The sequence below is a fragment of the Pezoporus wallicus genome, unplaced genomic scaffold, assembly GCF_028554395.1.
Source record: "Pezoporus wallicus isolate ANWC-B61680 ecotype Strahan unplaced genomic scaffold, APGP_CSIRO_Pwel_v1 scaffold_3294, whole genome shotgun sequence".
Taxonomy (NCBI): domain Eukaryota; kingdom Metazoa; phylum Chordata; class Aves; order Psittaciformes; family Psittacidae; genus Pezoporus; species Pezoporus wallicus.
In genome coordinates, this window is record NW_026635478.1 from 16902196 (window position 1) to 16921186 (window position 18991).

The 18991-nt window shown below is 43.3% G+C and overlaps 1 protein-coding gene across 12 annotated transcripts in view; it reads left to right on the forward strand.

Annotated features, from left to right (window-relative positions):
• Positions 1-18991, forward strand: part of TCF20 (transcription factor 20) — a 128242-nt gene that overhangs the window by 83111 nt on the left and 26140 nt on the right. For all 12 annotated transcript variants that reach the window (XM_057430555.1, XM_057430487.1, XM_057430563.1 and 9 more), the window contains one exon: positions 993-6623. In XM_057430555.1, the coding sequence (XP_057286538.1) occupies positions 1026-6623 (5598 nt within the window). In that variant the 5' untranslated portion in view covers positions 993-1025. The remainder of the gene's footprint in view (positions 1-992; positions 6624-18991) is intronic.

An 18991-nucleotide genomic window follows, 5' to 3' on the forward strand; every position in this document is an offset into this window, starting at 1 on the left:
TGCGTCAGGCTTTTACAAAGGGGCTAGCCAGGGTCCCCAAACAATTTTGCAGCTGTAAGGCTAGTCCTTGAAGGAAGAGTTATGATTCCACATACTGAAAAATAAACTGAAGTACATAGCCTTCCTGAAGTGCATTTGCTTAAGAGTTGATTATGTAAATGCAGATGGTCATACATGGTATTCCAGAGTATGTGTTTTGTCTGACGAATGTTTTCAGTTACGTGTCACTCAGGCTAACATAAAAGTCCCAAGGGATGAAGTTGTAGACCCTTCTGCTCAAAGAAGAGTGGACTTGTTCTGATTTTCCATGGGGGGGAAGTACCATGTGTTGTCTTGTCATGTTCCTTTTCACCAAAGATTTCCTTGGGTAGTCAGGAACAGAGCATGGAGCAGATGTCTTCGGGCATGCTAGTGCCAGTTCTTTCATAGGCTCCCACAGATCCTTTAATATCTTGATTAGAGCTTTGATCAGTTGTATCTTGTTTTCTAAAAGAGATCATTCCCAAAATGAACTATGGGCCTTGGATTATAATTCCTGCAGTAGATTCAAGTGTGGCTTGAGTGTGTTGCAGGGTTCTTGTTGCATCTTTAAACATGGTAGCAAATGCTTGATTGCTGTTACCAGTATTAGCCATGAAAAATAGCTGTAGGGTGAGGATTGTTCTTCATTGCTTTGTAAAAATATTGTTGGAAGTTTGTTTATTCAGGGCCACATAAACAGGCACAGTTAGTAAATGCCTGCAGGGAATTAGTAATGCTGAAACTGTGTTCCAACTGGTAGTAGGCTAGTGACTTCTGTTCTTGAAAGTGAGTGATTCCTCTTGCACTACCTAGAAGGGTGGAAAGTTGCAAGGAGAGGGGATACACATTGATGTAGGAAACAAATGCTTAATTTTAATAGCCATTAAAACAATGAAATTGAGCAGTGGTGTCGGTGTGACTGGGAGATGTGGATGCTATACCTTTTTTTTTCTCTTTTTCTCCCCATTTAGGGCTTTGCAGTTGCTCATTGACTGCTGAACAGCATGCAGTCCTTTCGCGAGCAAAATAGTTATCACGGAAACCAGCAGAGCTACCCACAGGAAGTGCACGGTTCATCCCGACTGCAGCAGTTCAGTCCCCGGCAGCAGGCCCAGATGTTCCAGAGCTTTGGAGGAGGTGCCGGCAGTGGACGTCGTGGAGCAACGGGAGCCTCTACAGCAATGCCTGGTGAAAGCTCTGGCCATCAGAGTTATCAAGGTTTCAGAAAAGAAACAGGAGAGTTTTACTATATGTCTGCCAATAAAGATCCAGTAGTGTCAGGAGGGCAGCAGCCACCTCAGCGCAGGCCTTCTGGACCAGTACAGAGCTATGGCCCCCCTCAAGGGAGTAGCTTTGGGAGTCAGTATGGAAGTGAGGGACATGTGGGCCAGTTTCAGACACAGCACTCGACCCTTGGGGGTGTATCCCACTATCAACAGGATTATACTGGTCCTTTTTCTCCAGGGAGTTCCCAGTATCAGCAGCAGGCTTCTAGCCAGCAGCAAGTGCAGCAGCTGAGACAGCAGATCTACCAATCTCATCAGCCTTTACCCCAGGCTTCCAGCCAGTCTGCTTCTAGCACCTCACACCTGCAGCCCATGCAGCGTCCATCCACCCTGCCTTCCTCTGCTTCTGGATACCAGTTACGAGTGGGTCAGTTCAGCCAGCACTACCAGCCACCTTCGTCGTCGTCGTCGTCCTCATTCCCGTCCCCACAGCGTTTTGGCCAGTCAGGACAGAATTATGATGGAAGTTACAGCGTGAATTCTGGTTCGCAGTATGAAGGCCATGCTGTGGGTTCCAATGCACAGGCATATGGGACCCAGTCAAACTACAGCTTTCAGACTCAACCAATGAAAAGCTTTGAGCAGTCAAAGCTGCCCCAAAGTGGGCAGCAGGGGCAGCAGCAACAGCATCCACCTCAGCATGTAATGCAGTATTCAAATACTGCCACCAAGCTCTCTCTTCAAAGTCAAGTGGGACAGTACAGCCAGACCGAAGTTCCTGTAAGGTCACCGATGCAGTTCCACCAAAACTTCAGTCCAATCTCTAATCCGTCTCCTGCTGCATCTGTGGTTCAGTCTCCAAGCTGCAGTTCTACCCCTTCTCCACTCATGCCAGGTGGAGATAACCTCCAGTGTGGGCAAGGCAACATGTCCATGGGTTCTAGAAACCGAATCCTGCAGATGATGCCTCAGCTGAGTCCTACACCATCTATGATGCCAAGTCCCAATGCTCATGGAGGAGGATTCAAGGGGTTTGGGATGGAAGGACTGCAGGAGAAAAGGCTCACAGATCCAGGGCTGAGCAGCCTGAGTGCTCTTAGTTCTCAAGTGGCCAATCTGCCTAACACTGTCCAGCATATGTTGCTTTCAGATGCCTTGGCACCTCAGAAGAAAAGTTCCAAAAGGTCATCCTCTTCAAAGAAGGCCGACAGCTGCACCAACTCAGAAGGCTCCTCCCAGGCAGAGGAGCAGCTCAAGTCTCCCCTAGCAGAGTCCCTTGATGGTGGCTGTTCCAGTAGTTCAGAGGATCATGGGGAAAGGGTGAGACAGCTGAGTGGCCAGAGCACCAGCTCAGACACCACTTACAAAGGAGGTAACTTAGAGAGATCCAACTCCTCACCAGCACAGGGCTCTCAGAATGAGCCATCAAAACTCAGCAGCAGCCCTGCAGCTAGGGAAGATGTGGCCTCCCCTGGCACAAAGGAAGCTGTGGTGGCTGTAGAAAATGCCCCCAAAGTGAATGAAAAGGCAGTTGGGGTGATTGTCTCCCGGGAAGCCATGACAGGAAGAGTAGAAAAGTCAGGTGGACAAGATAAACCTGCACAGGATGATACTTCCACAGCCACTCAGGCACCAGCTAGTGCTAGTGGAGCAAAAGAAGCTGGGCAGGCAGGGACACAGCCAGAAACTCAAGGAGGAAGCAAAGGAAGCAAAAGTGGAGATAACACTAACCATAATGGAGAGGGAAACAGCCAGCCTGGTCATGCAGTTGTTGGGCCAAATTTTCCTGCAAGAACAGAACCTTCCAAATCTCCTGGCAGTTTAAGGTACAGTTACAAGGATAACGTAGCAGCAGGTATACAGAGAAATATTGGTGGCTTTCCACAGTATCCTTCTAGTCAGGAAAAGCTGGATTTTCCAGGGCACAGTGAGCGCAAAGGCCGGAATGAGAAGTTTCCCAGCCTCCTGCAGGAGGTCTTACAGGGGTACCACCACCACCATCCAGACAGAAGGTACTCCAGGAACGCACAAGAACATTCTGGGATGGCTGGGAGTTTGGAGGGAGCCATGAGGCCTAATATCTTAATCAGTCAAACCAATGAATTGACCAGTAGAGGCCTCTTAAACAAAAGCATGGGGTCCCTCCTGGAAAGCCCTCACTGGGGTCCCTGGGATAGGAAGTCTGGCAGTGCAGCTTCTGATATGAAACAGATAAATCTAGCCGATTACCCTATTGGTAGAAAGTTTGATGTGGAGTCTCAGTCATCTGCCCATGAAGGGGGGACACTCTCAGAGAGGAGGTCAGTGATCTGTGACATATCTCCATTAAGGCAGCTTGTCAGAGATCCTGGCCCTCACCCAATGGGGCACATGGGTCCTGAGGGCAGAAGTGGAAGGAGTGAACGTCTTGCCCCTGGCTTGAGCCAGTCGGTAATACTCCCTGGTGGTTTAGTATCCATGGAAACCAAGATGAAAGCTCATAGTGGGCAAATAAAAGAAGAAGACTTTGAACAGTCAAAGAGCTCAGCTAGTCTCAATAGTAAAAAAACAGGAGACCATTGTCATCCTGCTGGCATCAAGCATGAATCTTTCCGAGGCAATGCTAGCCCTGGAGCTGCAGTTTCCGATGCTGCTCCAGACTACATTCCCCAGCAGGACAGCAGATCAATGCAGATGAGACGAGGACCTGGCAGAACTGGAAGCAGCAGGGGCAAATCACCTTCTCAGTTTCAGGATCTTGCTGATAAGCTGAAAATGTCACCAGGCAGAAGCAGAGGTCCAGGGACAGATCTGCATCACATGAACCCACATATGACGCTGTCTGAAAGAGTCAACAGAGCTTCCTTGCATTCTGCTTACCCTCAGAATTCAGAAGGCCCGTCTTTGGCTTCAGCATATCACACAAATGCTAGGCCTCATGCTTTCAGTGACCCTAACCAGAGTTTAAATTCCCAGTACCATTACAAGAGACAGATGTACCAGCAACAGCAAGAAGAGTACAAAGATTGGGCAAGCAGCGCTGCTCAGGGTGTGATTGCTGCAGCTCAGCACAGGCAGGAAGGAGCAAGGAAAAGCCCAAGACAACAGCAGTTTCTGGAAAGAGTGAGGAGTCCTGTAAAAAATGACAAGGACGGAATGATGTACTTTCAGGGTAGCTCTTATCACGATACTGGAAGCCAGGAAGCTGGCCGCTGTGTTATGGGGGGTGACAGTACTCAGAGCAAATGTACCGAACTGAAACATGGCAACCAGAAGTTGCAGCATCATGAATCTGGTTGGGACCTCTCTCGGCAAACTTCTCCAGCCAAAAGCAGTGGCCCTCTTGGACCCAGTCAGAAAAGATACTGCCCTCAAGAAAGCGATGGGCATCGACGAGAAGAATCTGCAGATTTGCCCAAGCCAAGCAATGCCATGCTTAGGCTTCCTGGCCAGGAAGACCAGTCTCCTCAAAATCCATTAATTATGAGGAGGAGAGTCCGTTCTTTCATCTCGCCTATCCCTACCAAAAGACAGCCACATGACATGAAGCACAGTGGCAGTGAAGATAAAGGGCGTCTGATGACTTCAGCAAAAGAAGGAGCTGATAAAACGTACAACTCCTACGCCCATTCATCTCAAAGCCAAGATGTTGGCAAGTCGGTTGTAAAGGGAGATTCCTTCAAGAATCTGCCGAGTCCTGATAATAGGAATTGCCCTGCTGTTTCCCTCACAAGCCCAGCTAAGACCAAGATACTGCCTCCAAGAAAGGGGCGAGGATTAAAACTGGAAGCTATTGTTCAAAAAATTACATCTCCTAATATTAGGAGAAGCGTTTCTACCAACAGTGCTGAAACTGGTGCAGATGCTGTCACTCTTGATGACATCCTGTCCCTTAAGAGTGGACCTGAAGGAGGAAATATGACTGGACATGGAGCAGAGGCTGAAAAGAGAAAAGGAGACGTGTCAGATCAAGTGGGGCCAGCCAGCCAGGACACAACTGGCGAAGTAACTCTTCCAAGATCCTCAGAAGAGTGGCAAAGCAGTGAGGATGATAAAAACAAGAAAAAGGTCCCTGAAACTGCCAGTGTTGGTAAAGAAGGAGCAGGATCCAGTGCAGCAGCACCATCTTCTCAGAAATCATTTGGTCAGGGAAGATCGGAGGGATCTGTAAGCGGAGCTGGAACTCTGACCTTTTCTGACTCAAAACCGATCTCCCCTTCCAGTGTGTTTACTTCTGAACCAAATCCAAAGGCTGAGGAAAAAGATGGAGATGTGACAAACATTTCGCCCAAGCCAGATGGTTTCCCTCCAAAGGGATATTTTCCCTCTGGAAAGAAAAAGGGGAGGCCAATTGGGAGCGTAAACAAGCAGAAGAAGCAACAGCAGCAACAACAGCAGCAGCAACTGCCCCCGCCACCACCACCCCCACCGGTACCTTCGCAGTCTTCAGAAGGGGAAGCTGTTGCTGAGCCAAAGCCCAAGAGGCAAAGGAGGGAGAGGAGAAAACCTGCAGCACAGCCACGGAAGCGGAAGCCTAGACGGGCTGCTCCGATTGTGGAGCCTCAAGAACCAGAGATCAAGCTTAAATATGCTACCCAGTCTGTAGATAAAACTGACTCCAAGAATAAGTTCTTTTTCCCTTATATTCACGTGGTAAACAAGTGTGACTTAGGCGCTGTGTGCACAATCATTAATGCAGAGGAAGAAGAGCAGAACAAACTGGTGAGAGGTCGGAAAGGACAGCGGTCTTCAACACCCCCTCCTAGCAATGTGGAGAGCAAAGTGCTGCCCACCTCAACTTTCGTGCTGCAAGGCCCTGTGGTAACAGAGTCTTCTGTCTTAGGGCCTCTGGTTTGCTGCCTGTGCGGCAAATGGGCCAACTATCGTAACATGGGTGACCTCTTTGGCCCTTTCTACCCCCAGGATTATGCAGCCACCTTGCCCAAGAACCCACCTCCAAAGAGGGCCACAGAAATGCAGAGCAAGGTCAAGGTACGCCACAAAAGTGCTGCTAATGGTTCCAAGACAGATACGGAAGAGGAAGAGGAACAGCAACAACAGAAGGAACAAAGAAGCCTAGCTGCTCATCCCCGCTTTAAGAGGCGGCACCGCTCTGAGGACTGTAGTGGAGCCTCTCGGTCACTTTCAAGGGGACCTGCTTGTAAAAAGGCAACCACTGATGGTGGCAGTGGTGGTGAAAAGACTCCTTTGGACTCAAAACCATCTATGCCCACTTCAGAAGGTGGCACTGAGCTGGAGTTACATATTCCTGTACTACCTCTTGACAGCAATGAATTTTGGGTCCATGAGGGTTGTATTCTCTGGGCCAATGGAATCTACCTGGTCTGTGGCAGGCTCTATGGGCTGCAGGAAGCTGTGGAAATGGCAAAAGAGATGGTGAGTACCTAACCTTGCTATATGTAATGATTATTTTTTTTTTCCCATTTGCAATATGTTTGGAATACCATTTTTTCTTGTTTTTCGCTCATCTTAAACAGTCATCTTTCATCTTAAGTATATCTCTAGTGATGTCCTTTTGATGACCTTGTTTAGATCTCTGCCACACCTGATCAGATAGATTTTTCAGGCATCCAAAAGCTGGGTGCTCTTTACCTCCTAAATGTTCTGGGTGTCTGATGCTCTCTGATGATTACAGTGATCTCCCTTTTCCCCCTCCTTCCCCCCTGCCTTTCCTTATTCTATCCTATTACGTATTTAGCATTCTTGAGGGCTCTTTCTGGAGTCATACAGTGAAAGGACAAGTAGCAGCGGGTGCAAATTGCAACAAAGAAAATTCCAATTTGATATTAGGCAAAAACCTTCACAGTGAAGGTGGTCAGACATTGGATTGAAGGAACGGGGAGCGACAGAAGGTGTGGAATTTTGGAGTGGCGCAAATGTGACTTAGCAAAGCCGTAAGCAGCCCACTTTACCTCTCAAGTTGGATCTGTCTTCAGAACTGACTCTGCTTTCAGCAGGGATCCCTTCCAACTTAAGTTATTCTGTGATTGCAATACGTATTGCTCAACTGTAGAAGAATTTACAGCCCTTAAAAGGTGGATAGAGTAGAATTGCACAGAGATCTGCAAGCTTCAAGTGAAATGTGGGTGGGTTTAATATTGATTAGTATGGATTATACCACAGATTATACTGATAACTGACTTCCTCAAAGTGCATGTATAAAAGAGTGAGAAGAAATAGGTAAAACAAAAGCAAGGACCTGTTTGTGGATGGAGACTATTCTTGATTCTGTTCTTGATTTTCTAAGACAGAAGCTGGTGCTTTAAAAACCACAGTTAGGTGGCTTGCTTTGCCATCACCAGTATGTTACATCCCTTTATTTATGGTTACTTTTTGCTTCATGCTCTCTGTCATCAGTCAGTCCATGGCAGAGAAGGCACTAGACTACTTCTTTGTGTTTCCTTCAGATTCTTCCATTCTCTGAACAGTGTTGGGATCCATTTTGTATCTTCTTTTCCCTCTGTATTGTTCCATACAGTGTGCTCGTTTCCTCCCTATGAGTTTTTTCCCTTCAGGTTTGATTCCTGGCTTGTTCTGAATTTTCACTTACTGTTCTTTGACAGTAATTACATGCTTCTTTGCCCTAACTTGATTTGGCCTGCATTCTTGTTTCTAGCCTCTCATTAAACAAAGTCAGTTAATTTCATTTGGTTTTCATCGAGCCATGCCTGTGTGCTTGTTCTGATGCAACTGTTGAATTTCATATCTTTGATAATTGCAAAGTTTCTTTCAGGATTTCCACCACCATTTGGATTCTACTTGTGATGTGGCTGTGCTTTCATATGTCTTGTAGTTCACCAGTATTTTGAATTTGGATCACTCCAGTCTGATGCTTCCTTTTTCCTCTTTTTTTTAAGGCATGTCTTTTATGATTCTTGTTTTGCTCTAATAGCAAATGCCAAGTTCTTGATTGTCCTCCAGCGATCCATTTTGTGTTCCTGTACCTGCAAGGAGTGTAAACCCAGCAGAAACATGCTATGTTGATAGGCTGTAATCAAACTTGTCAAATAGCAGCCAGTTATCCATAGCAGATTTTATGTTTGCATGTTGCAACATGTAGCTCTTTCTTTGCGTGGGATCTTTATGACTTTGTGACTGAATACACTTTGGCCTACCCTTTATCACATTCTTCCAACTGTTGTGATCATCTCTTTGTCACAAGTAGAACATCCTTTTTCTCCTTTTCTTAACGCTTTCATCTACTCTTATGGCACCATACAAGAATATCTCCTTATCCTTTGAACCTTGTGTCCTTTCTCTTTAACTCATCCCTTTAATCACTTGCTTAACTCCTGGCTTTTCTTTTTCTTCATAGTACCTGTAGACACGAGTGTTTGTCATTCCTTAAAAAAGGATGGGTACAAAATGCCTGTGGCCTCCTTGCCTTTGCAACTGCCTCTTAATTTCCTTTCCCTTTTTCTATGTCAGAATTCTTGAGTGCATTGTCTGGGGCTCTTGTCCTCCACTGTGGTTTTGATTGTGCTTTGCTCCAGTTGTAATCAGTGTTAATGGTGAACTCTTTCTAGCTAAGGTTCAGGTCCAGTACTTAATTTTCCTTTCCCTGTCAGCTACATTTATCACCATCAGCTGTGCTGCTGTTGAAGTGTTGTTCCACCTTTGTTGCCTGTCTGTGTCCTCTTTTGATTACATCCTTTCTTTCCGCTGCTTTTGCAGAGGCTGTTGTTCATTACTCCTAGCTTTTCATGTGGCATTCACTGAAGTTCTGCTTGTGCTTTCCTTCCCCTTTATCCTGGCACGCTATGCCTTTGGAGAGCTTTTGGTAACCCAGTAGGGTTTTTTTCCCAGTGTCTTGCAGAGCTTCCTTTTTACTCCAGATTCATGTTTTTCAGCCACAAACTTAAATTGTTCTGGAACTCATGGTGAGTTCTCGGACTCTCACTTCAAAATATGACTTATTTTACAGCATCCTTAATCCATCAACTGCCATCTTGTTCTGATTTTTCTCATCACTCAGACTTACAATCTCATTTGATTCTAAAATTATTTCTTCCTAACGCTTCCTATTTAAGTCTGTAAGAAATGCTGCTTGCTTTTCTGTGTATGAGAAATAGTATGTAGCCTTTTAGTGCTCTCCACTGTTCTGTTACAAGACTCTGAACTGAGGCAGGGACCATTTTCTTGTGTGTGCTTTGTTATTGTCTTACACAAGCACATTAAGAGGTATCCTACCTGAATGCTGGGCTCTTCTGCCTTACCTCCATAAGACTAATCCATCTTTCGCCTCTGTCACAAATAATGGAATAGGTTTTCTTCCAGCATTGTTTTGTTGGGTTTTTTTTTTTTTTTTGCTCCTCAACCTTTTTATCCTATTGTAGCAAATTGTAGTGCTGTATTCTCCACTGGAAGCGGTATATCCTCCTCCTTCACATAGGAGAGGGTTATGTGCAACATGAAGATGGCCGTCACCGTATTCAGAGGTGTACCTGCCGGAAGCCATCCCCAGGCACTGGAAAGACTGTGCTGAACGAGACTCTTTTGCCCCACTGCCTGAGGATAGCCTTCTGGCTCAGGCAGCTGATTTCCTATGCTTGTTGTTATGCTCTTTCTTTACCTTCCCCTTGCTTTGCAAGTGCATTTTCTTTTTGTTCCCTGTGACATGCAGTTCATCAGCGTTAGTGTCAGGAAAAGCAGATGTGCAAACCATGTAGCTGCTTTTAGCAGGAGAGAGTAGACAGATGAGTGCAAAACCATACAGGAATATAGGCATTAGGTTTTGACTGGGATAAGGAAAGACATTAGTGTATGGCATGTGAAGGGTCATGAACCTGGAAGAAGTAAATAGCTCATGTATGTAGCACACTCTGTGCAAGTGAAATACTGCCATAATTCAGAATCTATGTAAATTGCTTGTAATACCCACAAAGGGCAAATGCGCACCAAATTTAAATGGAATCCATATCATTGAGTTGAAGTATTTTCTTTAGAGATCCGACTCTGTTGTTGCTTTTGCAGCATTCCAGTGTAGAAATAAGAAACTTAAGGCAGTAAACCATCAAACCATAATGTAGAGGTAGTGGCATAAGTAACCCCCCCTCCCCTTCTTGTTCTCACACAAACTCGCCTCTTTTTTTCTCACATGGAAGGTCACTACAGATTTTTTTTTTTCCCTCCTCCCAACACCTCTGTTTTTCATTTGCCTTCTAGAATCAGGAAGGAATTTGAAACATTTTTCTTGCTATGTTAAGTTTTCTGTTCCTTGTAAGAGTAAATGTCCAGTTCTTACTGTGGGGTTTTTCCTTGAGAACAGCCCCATAGTCAGTCTCAAGGAAGGCTTAGAATGCCAGTGAGGTTGCTGAAAGATCGCCTTGTACCAGATGCTTTAGAAGAATTTGAGAGGAGAAGGTATTATCTCAAAAAGGTTTATCAAACTGTGAAGTCACTCTCCTGAGCTTTGAGCTTTCCTTAAAGTGTGATTTCACCCTAGACTGAAGATGTGAATGTATCATCTTCTAAGCAGCAACCTAGTGTTAGAATCTTGTTTTCTCAAAGGCAGAAAAGGTGTTCTGCTTACTCTGACCACTCTGAAAGGCTCTGAGAATGTCAATAGCTGAGCAGATTAATTGGGCTGCTTCAGATGCAGAATGGTTTAATGGCTTCTCGTTACTTTAAGGTTCAAATTAGATAGCCCGGCAGATGGACCTACCTGCCAAGTAGTCTTTCTTTCTCTCTTAAACTGTTGTTAAAACCATAGTAAGGGTGCTAACTGGCCTTCTTAGAGCTAGACATTTTTGATTCCAAGGCTAATGAAATCTTGAACTGAAGAAACGCCATCTCCTTAGTTCAGGGTGATCCTGCTGCCTATAAAATATTTTCTTTCAAATATTGAAGATAGCCAGACACCGTGTTTTGGGCTAGTTAAAGACTGTAAGTGTTTTGGGATGAGTTCTTTCCTTTGTGATATTAAGAAACTTACAGCAGGTATTCCTGCAGCAGGCTTGAAAATCTATCCTTATTCTTCCTCTGGAAAATTTTTGGTCTCTCTTCCTAGAGTCATGTCAGCCAATTTTTTGCAGTTATAGATTTGGAAAACTAAGAGTTGCGTGCAGTTTTCTGTAAATACCTTGAAGGAAGCAGTTTCCCATCTTATCTTCTTATTGTTTTCCTGTTCATCAGAAGCTTATTTTCATGCGAGATGAAATCTTTAGTTACCTTTGAAACTAGCAAAATCATGGAGTCGCTTCAGTAGTTATCAGCAGATTTAAAGTTCGGAAGAATTGGTGGTCTTTATTCTCGTTATTAAATTGAAGAAGCTGTGAGCGAAGAACAATGCAGAGCGCATTGTTAGGTTGAAGATGGTTCTTTTCTGAAAAGCTGTTGACTAGGAGGTGAAATTTCTTTATAAAACACTTATTTTTCCAGGGCAGAGGCTCTGGCCTGTCACAGGTATTACTTCTGACTTTTTTTCATGTGTTGTTTTTTTGGTTTTGTTTCTTCCTACCTCCCCTTGTCAGAACTGACCTTGCTGAAGGTAAATGTAGCTTTTGTTTCTGATGACAGTGCTCTGTAAAAGGAAAACTTGTTTATCCCTGTTTTAAAGATCTCTTTTAGAAGGTCTAAAGAATTTAATGCTTTTCTCATCAATCTCTGCTTTGCTCCCAGCTTGAGACATCTTTTAATCCTTATACATGGAAAGAAGTCCTTGGAAACTGTTTCCTATGTTGCTTCTTACTGGAAAGATCATCTTGGGTTTCAGTCAGGAGAACTTTGGAGTAACAGGTGGTGAAGGGTAAAATCTGCCCATGGTCATGATATAATGGGAGGAGATTCTGGGATTTCTCTCACCAGTCTGGAATTCTGTCTGTTCAGCTGCCCGTGGATTATCTTTCAAGGCCTGCTCCTTACCTGAAGATGAGAAATCTGTCTGCTTTAGAGCCATTAACAGGCCTGTTCAGAAGGTCAGACTGACTTTGGAGAAAGTTCTTAAAAACCACATACGGGCTCACAGAAGTTGAGAACCTAAATTCATGTCTCTCTCTTTGCAAATGGATACTTAAAATAATGGATTTTTTTTTTTCCAGTACAGTTGGGCAGTGGCAGCCTTCAGGCTCACTTTGAATGTGTCTTTAGTTTGTAAACCTACCTCCAGTCCTACATATGCCATCCAGATTTTATGAAGAACAACTTCTGGTTTCACAAACTTTACTGGACCACTTAAGATTCCTGATCTCCCATGGTACCTTATACATGGAAATCCGTACCACAGAGGATTACTTATTTATAATACTTTGTTTACTCTGTTGGTTTTATAGAACCATTTTCTTTTGTTCATCTCTACCATTCTGGACCGTAGCTGTAAATTCGGTAAAGAAAGGTGCCTACAGGGATCAATAGGAATTACGCTATTTATATTCTCAGATTTGGGAAATCAAAGCTTGACGAAAGTGCTCCCACACTCTGTAAGTAATTGCTTTTAAAAGGTTCCTAACTGTGTGGCTAATCAAATGCCTAAGCTAGGGAATCAGTATAAACTGAAAAAATTGTGGAAGGTTAGCTGCCTCTGGCAAAACAGCTTCTAGCCCCAGAAACCTCAGTAGTGTGTCACCATGAGCCGGAAGGTGTCAGTTTATTCTGAATGTCTCATTTGGCACGGATGTGCCTTGTTATCCCTAAGCCAGGCTAGGAGTGATGTGCTGTCAAGAGGGGTGATCCTACTTCATCCTCTTTGCAAGCTGCTTGCTTCCCTTTTGCTGGAGCTGCATTTGCACAGTGGGTTGACTTTTAGCTAGCTAATCCATCAGAAGACTAGCTTGGGGTGGGGATCTTTGTGCCAGATCAGCCATCTGAATTCACTTACTCTCTGAACGACGTTTGCTACCACTGACAGGGAAGGCCCTTTCCACTGGTAATTAGAACCATTAGATCAAGTTAGCTGTAACACAAAATTGTGCCCAGGTGACCACCACCACTTGGAAGTGTTTTAGATCCACAGTGCTACTGTTTCTAAGTGTTGGGAGATGAATGCTGACTTTTTAAAATTCATTATCCTTCCTTTTAGAGAAGAAAAATGTGCAGAACCTGACTTATTTTTTTTCCCTCCCTTCCAGAAAGCCCCTCAAGTGAAGTTCAGCATCAGGTCAGGGTTCAGCTGAAATAATAATCTGCTGCTTCAAAGACCAAATGCCTGACAAATACTGGAAGGAAAACCTGTGTTTCCTACACCCAAAACTGTACAAGTAGCGAGAAATTTCCAGAGTAGGAAGAAGTGACACTGGAGCTTGTTAATTTTTCACTGTGGGGAAAGGGAAACCAGTAATGAATTCAAGAACTGTTAGCAGTGTTTGAAAAAGGGGTGTATTGAGAACATTGTCTGCTTATTTTTATCTTTGGCAACAGCTTTTAGTATGCTTTAACGCCTCAAGTGAGGAGTGCCACAGAATCTTGAGGCACCTTCTGCAGTTACCCTTGAAGTGGTTGAGTTCTTGGTTTTCATTGACAGGCTGTGTCCAAACACCTTGTTGCCTGAGCTGGCAGTGTTCTCGCTCTTTCTCAATGGCAGCCCTTAATACAATTAGTTTAACATTCATTTTCATTCCTTGGGAAATGGCAGCATCTTTCGTATTCTTCCGCAGTGTTACAAAAATAAGAAAGCATGAAATCTTGGGTGGAGAAGAAATTCTGAAAGACAGGCTGAATAATGAACTTCAGATTCTGTTTTCTCAGAAAGGCATTGCCATCTGCTGCACTATGGAAACTCTGTGCTGTCATGACTCCTGGTCTGTAAGAGAGTGCCACCACAGAGATGAGAACCTGCTAGGAGCCCCTGTTGTATCTCAGTTGTTGTCTTCCTCTGGTAGAGACCTAGAAGTGTGAATGACTGGTGCTACAGCACTTTGGAGCTCACAGCAGCTCTGTGTATTGGTATCACAAGCCTCAAATGCTGAAGAGGTGAGCAGACAGAATCCACATCTACATTTGTGATGCATGTATTTCAATATCTTGAGTGACTGGAAGCCATTCATTACATTTATGATCTGAAGCTGGCTTTCATTTGCTTAATTGTGAGTAGAAATCATGCGAAACTGGTGCAGTGTATTGGTGATGATGAACTGTAGATGGCAGGAGGTACAGCTTAACTGAGGCTCTGGACATCAAGATGATACTGGGAAAAGAGGAAAGACTTCTCTGATATTGAGAATTCTCCCCTTTTGTAGGGGGCAGAGAGAAGATGGAGGGTAGGCAGGGAAGTAATTCTTGTACATCTTTACTGGCAGACTCCTTTGCCAGTATTTTATCCTGAAGTATGGGTATTATGACTGTGCTTGCATGTGGTTTTGCGTTTTACTGTTTGTCTAGCATGTGGAGTGAGGAAAGCGGAAAATAGATTTACTGACAATAGACTGTTGGGAAAGAATAGGATGTTTAATCACTTACATTAGTTGTAGCCAGAAGCACTGGAAACTTGTATGTAAAAAGCAGCTTTTTCATTCCACATTTGTGGCCTTTCTGTAAAGCATCAGGGATCCTCAAAATCTGTACAATTTTCATTTAAAAACACATTTAAGTATCTTTAATTTCTAAGAAGCTCTTCCAGATGCGAATGGGGCCTTGTCCGTGCAGGAGATTTCTAAACAAAGCTGTAGTGCTTTTTGTCTGGCTATCCACAAGCTCACACAATTCTTTTTGTAAGATTTAAGTTGCCTGTTACTTGTAGAGATGCCAAACTCTTGCTAAATTCTCAATAGTGACTGAATACAATCCATTTATGCGTCATTTTAGCTTGAATCCTTTTAAGCTGGGCTGGTAAATAGATTAAGATGCCCTGAAATTGTGGAGAAGGGTTGTTGTGCTGTTTGTGTTTTGTTTTGTTAACTTAAAGTGAACTAAGATTTTCTTTTTTTTTTTTTAACTTATACGAATTCCAGATGGTAGTCAAGAGCTGTATCCTCTTTACTTCGTTAGAAGAATGCTTCTAGCAAATAAGTGTTGAAGGACATTTAAGAACTTGAGAAGCTTATTTTGTTCCATGCCTCTGTGTTTAAAATGGTCTCTATTTGATTACAACCAGGCAGACATGTAAACTTTGAAAAATACTTTCATTGATTTTGGGGGGGGAAAAAAGCTATATATATATTTAATCTTTCTTTACTTGTTCAGTTTGATAAGAGGTTTATTTCTAGAGGTAAGAATTCATTACTTTCTGTTGTATAATATGGTATGGATTATTAAAGTCACATTCTATCTTTTGTGAGACTTTTAAAATAAAGAATTATTGTTTATTAAAATATTCATTAGGGACTATAGTGTTAGGACAAGGGGTAACGGGTTAAAACTTAAACAGGGGAAGTTTGGATTGGATATAAGGAGGAAATTCTTTCCTGTTAGGGTGGTGAGGCACTGGAATGGGTTGCCCAGGGAAGTTGTGAATGCTCCATCCTTGGCAGTGTTCAAGGCCAGGTTGGACAGAGATTGGGTGACATGGTTTAGTATGAGGTGTCCCTGCCCATGGCAGGGGGGTTGGTACTGGATGATCTTAAGGTCCTTTCCTACCCTAACTGTTCTATGATTCTGTGATTATCCTGAATCCTTTGATCACTGAATAAGCAAAAAATAAGGCTTCAACTATACTAATGTTCTGTCATTCATGATAAAGGAAGGCTCCAAACATTTCAGTGCAAACAAAGTTCAGCAAAAGCTGTAGATGTGTAATACTTTGTGCAGTAGCCTCGAGTAGGAATGGTGCAGACAAAACTGAGACATTTGCTCATGGTGGTGTGAGATTTAAGACCATGTAGAAAACAGGTTTTAAACTTTTTTTTCTTTTCAAAAGTAAATTTTCATCTATCTGCCATTATAAACCTAGTTATATAATCCAAATACATTTCTTTTAATTAGATAAATGTGTTCTGAAAGTGATTAATTTCCCTAGATTTAGAAAGTTAAAAAGTCGAAGTATAATGAGTATTCATGTAATAATTTAGGAACTACAGCAAAATTAAAACTCAGTCTGCAGGAAAAGAGAATTGGAGAAGAGAGGTTCTGTCTGTGCTGCACATTTTCCCTGAAGGTTATGGAAGAACCCGGGGATGGAATTTGGGTGAATCTTGAAACCATCCTTTTCAGCTGATATGAACTGTGCTGCGCTTGCACTGTTACACTGGGTAGTTTTTCTTTCTAGGCAGAGGAAATATTTTCCAAACAATTCCATACACTTAGCTGGACTCTGGTATAGTCTTCATGGGTAGAGTACGTTGGAAAAAAGTTATTAATGAGCCTTCATTGTTAGGGATTGGATCTTAGCCAGCTGCTTAGCAATTAAAGTTTAATTGCATGATGATTAGTTTTCATTAGTCAGCAATTAGCGTTTAGCAGCAGTCTTGTATTGCTGGAGCTATGGGTTAGCAAAAGTGGCTTGAGCCATGTTGGAAGGTATGTAGTTGAAGATGTGGGCACAAGGTTGCTGAGCTAGGAGCATCTCTGCTATGAGGACAGGCTGAGAGAGTTGGGCTCGATCAGCTTGGTGAGAGGAAGGCTCAGGAGGGACTTGGGAACAGTCTTCCACTGCCTAAAGGAGGCCTACAAGAAATCTGGAGGGGGCTTTTCACAAGGGCATGTAGTGACAGGACATGGAGGGAGAATGGCTTTAAACTGACAGAGGAGGGATTTAGATTAGACATTAGGCATGGGGAAGTGGAATAGGGTGAGGGTAGAGAGAGGTAGGAATGTAGCAAAAGTTCAAGGCTCCTTTGCTGTTAAAGGTACAAAAAAAGTGAAGAGCGTCCCTTGTAAAGCACTTCTGTTCCATTGAGAAGTCTGTTGTGAAGATGAAATATGGCAGTAATTTCATCTAGGCTACGTCAGAGTTGTTAGAAGCCATTCTTCTCCCTCACACCTTCCCTTTTGCCAGCACTGCAGTGACCTGCCAGCATAACTGCACTGTGACTGAGCCATGTCAGGCAGCTGATCTGGCCAGCAAATTCGACACACGCATGCCCGCCCTCATTTTTATCAAGCTAATTTTTTTGGCTGGACCAGCTTTCTTGACTCTTAGTGTCAGTACTGATACAGGGAAATGTCGCTGCTAGGGATAGGAGGGGCAGCACATTGCGTGAGTACAAACCGATGCCTTAAAGTGGTCTGGAAATGAATGGACCAGCCAAGGTGATGACTTCAGATAGAAAGTTTTTCCAGAACAACATTACTAGTTACACAAACTGGCGGATACAATGAAAGGTACATTTTTAAATTTGTCTAAGGTGGTTCTCAAATGTATACAGCTTTGCAGCATTTGTTACTTGTGTTAAGCACAGCCATCTACTTGTCTAGACATTTGAAAAGGTGGGGGTTTTTCGTTGTTGTTATCCACAATCTAGAAGCACTAGGGACTGAATGCTCCCTCCCCTCTTCTGGGCTACTTTGCTGGCTGGAGTAACCTAAAGCAGGCACTTCAGTTAAAAGGACTAAAATACCTGCAGTTTCTTTTGAGAAATTCTGGTAGTGTTCAGGGAGTTACTTTAACCATGAAGATATACTCAAATTGTCTTCAACTGTGAAATGTTGGTAAGAGTAGACATAACAGGGTAGGACTTGGCATAAAATACCACCCCTGTTCAAGACACAGAGACTTCTGAGTGGCAAAGCCCACCCAGGGCTCTGTGTGCTGCAGCTGGGCTCTTTGTAAGTACCTGAGCTGCTACTGGTAAAAATAGTGTGTTTGTCTTGATGAGGTCTGGTTGCACAACCGATTGTAGCATAAACACACTTACGTCTTACCTCAACCAGCTATTTTTCTGTCTTAAGCTTTCCGTTTGAGGAAATACAAAAGTTTGATGTTAAAAACTGGTTGTGCAGTCTTCGCTTGCTAATGATTTCTTTTTTATGTTTCTAGCTCCTTCCATTTGATATTCTTTTGATTTATGCTTAGCTCCCTTAGTTCTCAGCTCTGTGTTTTTCTCATGGGTAATCATTTCACAAAATGTGGGGTTGTTGGGTACTTTGCACTATACTGCTGTTAATTGCAGCTTTTCTTGCACCTCTGACTCCTTTATTCTTACTGAGAGCTCATGCTTGCTAAGTTTCAGAAAGTTATTGATGATTAAAGGAGACTGTCCATCTTCATAAAAGACTTACTACTAAGGAATGGAAAGAAGGAGGAGGGTGTCCTGACATGAATCTCTTGAAATGGGGACTTTGTCTGAAGGATGCTGCTGCTCAGTGGGAAACTTAAAAGCAGGGGGAAAGCAGGGAAAAGGAAGGGGTGGGAATGGGAGGGAAAGGCAACTTCATGTGCTTGAGCTCAGGTTTGAGAGCTGTGAACTTTTCAGATTTTTTTGTGTCTGAGCTATCAAAAATTTCCTCTGGCCTTTGACAAGACAGTTAATCTGTAAAGTAGGTGTTAAAGCCACTTATTTTGTGACCATTAAGACAAATTTGTAGGGTGCTTTGAAAATTGAAAGTACAGTATGCTTTTAAATTATCAGATCTTCTTCGATGAGAAGATGAAGGAGCTGATACAAGGTTGCCTGTTTTAATTGAGTAGATATAATGGGAGGAAGCTAAGTTAAAGTTCGTTCATGTATCATTTAGAGTCAGGTCCACACAAGGTGTTCATCTGATGTTGGCTTTCTCCTTTCTGGTAGAAAGCTAAAACGCTGAAGACCCTAACTTGAATGTACTGGTACCATATGTACATTCATTATTAAGTTTGCTAGGTGTTTTCTGGGAGAATAACCCTTCAAGTTAAATTTTATCACTAAAATTTCAGAAGTGACACAGTGCATAACTGA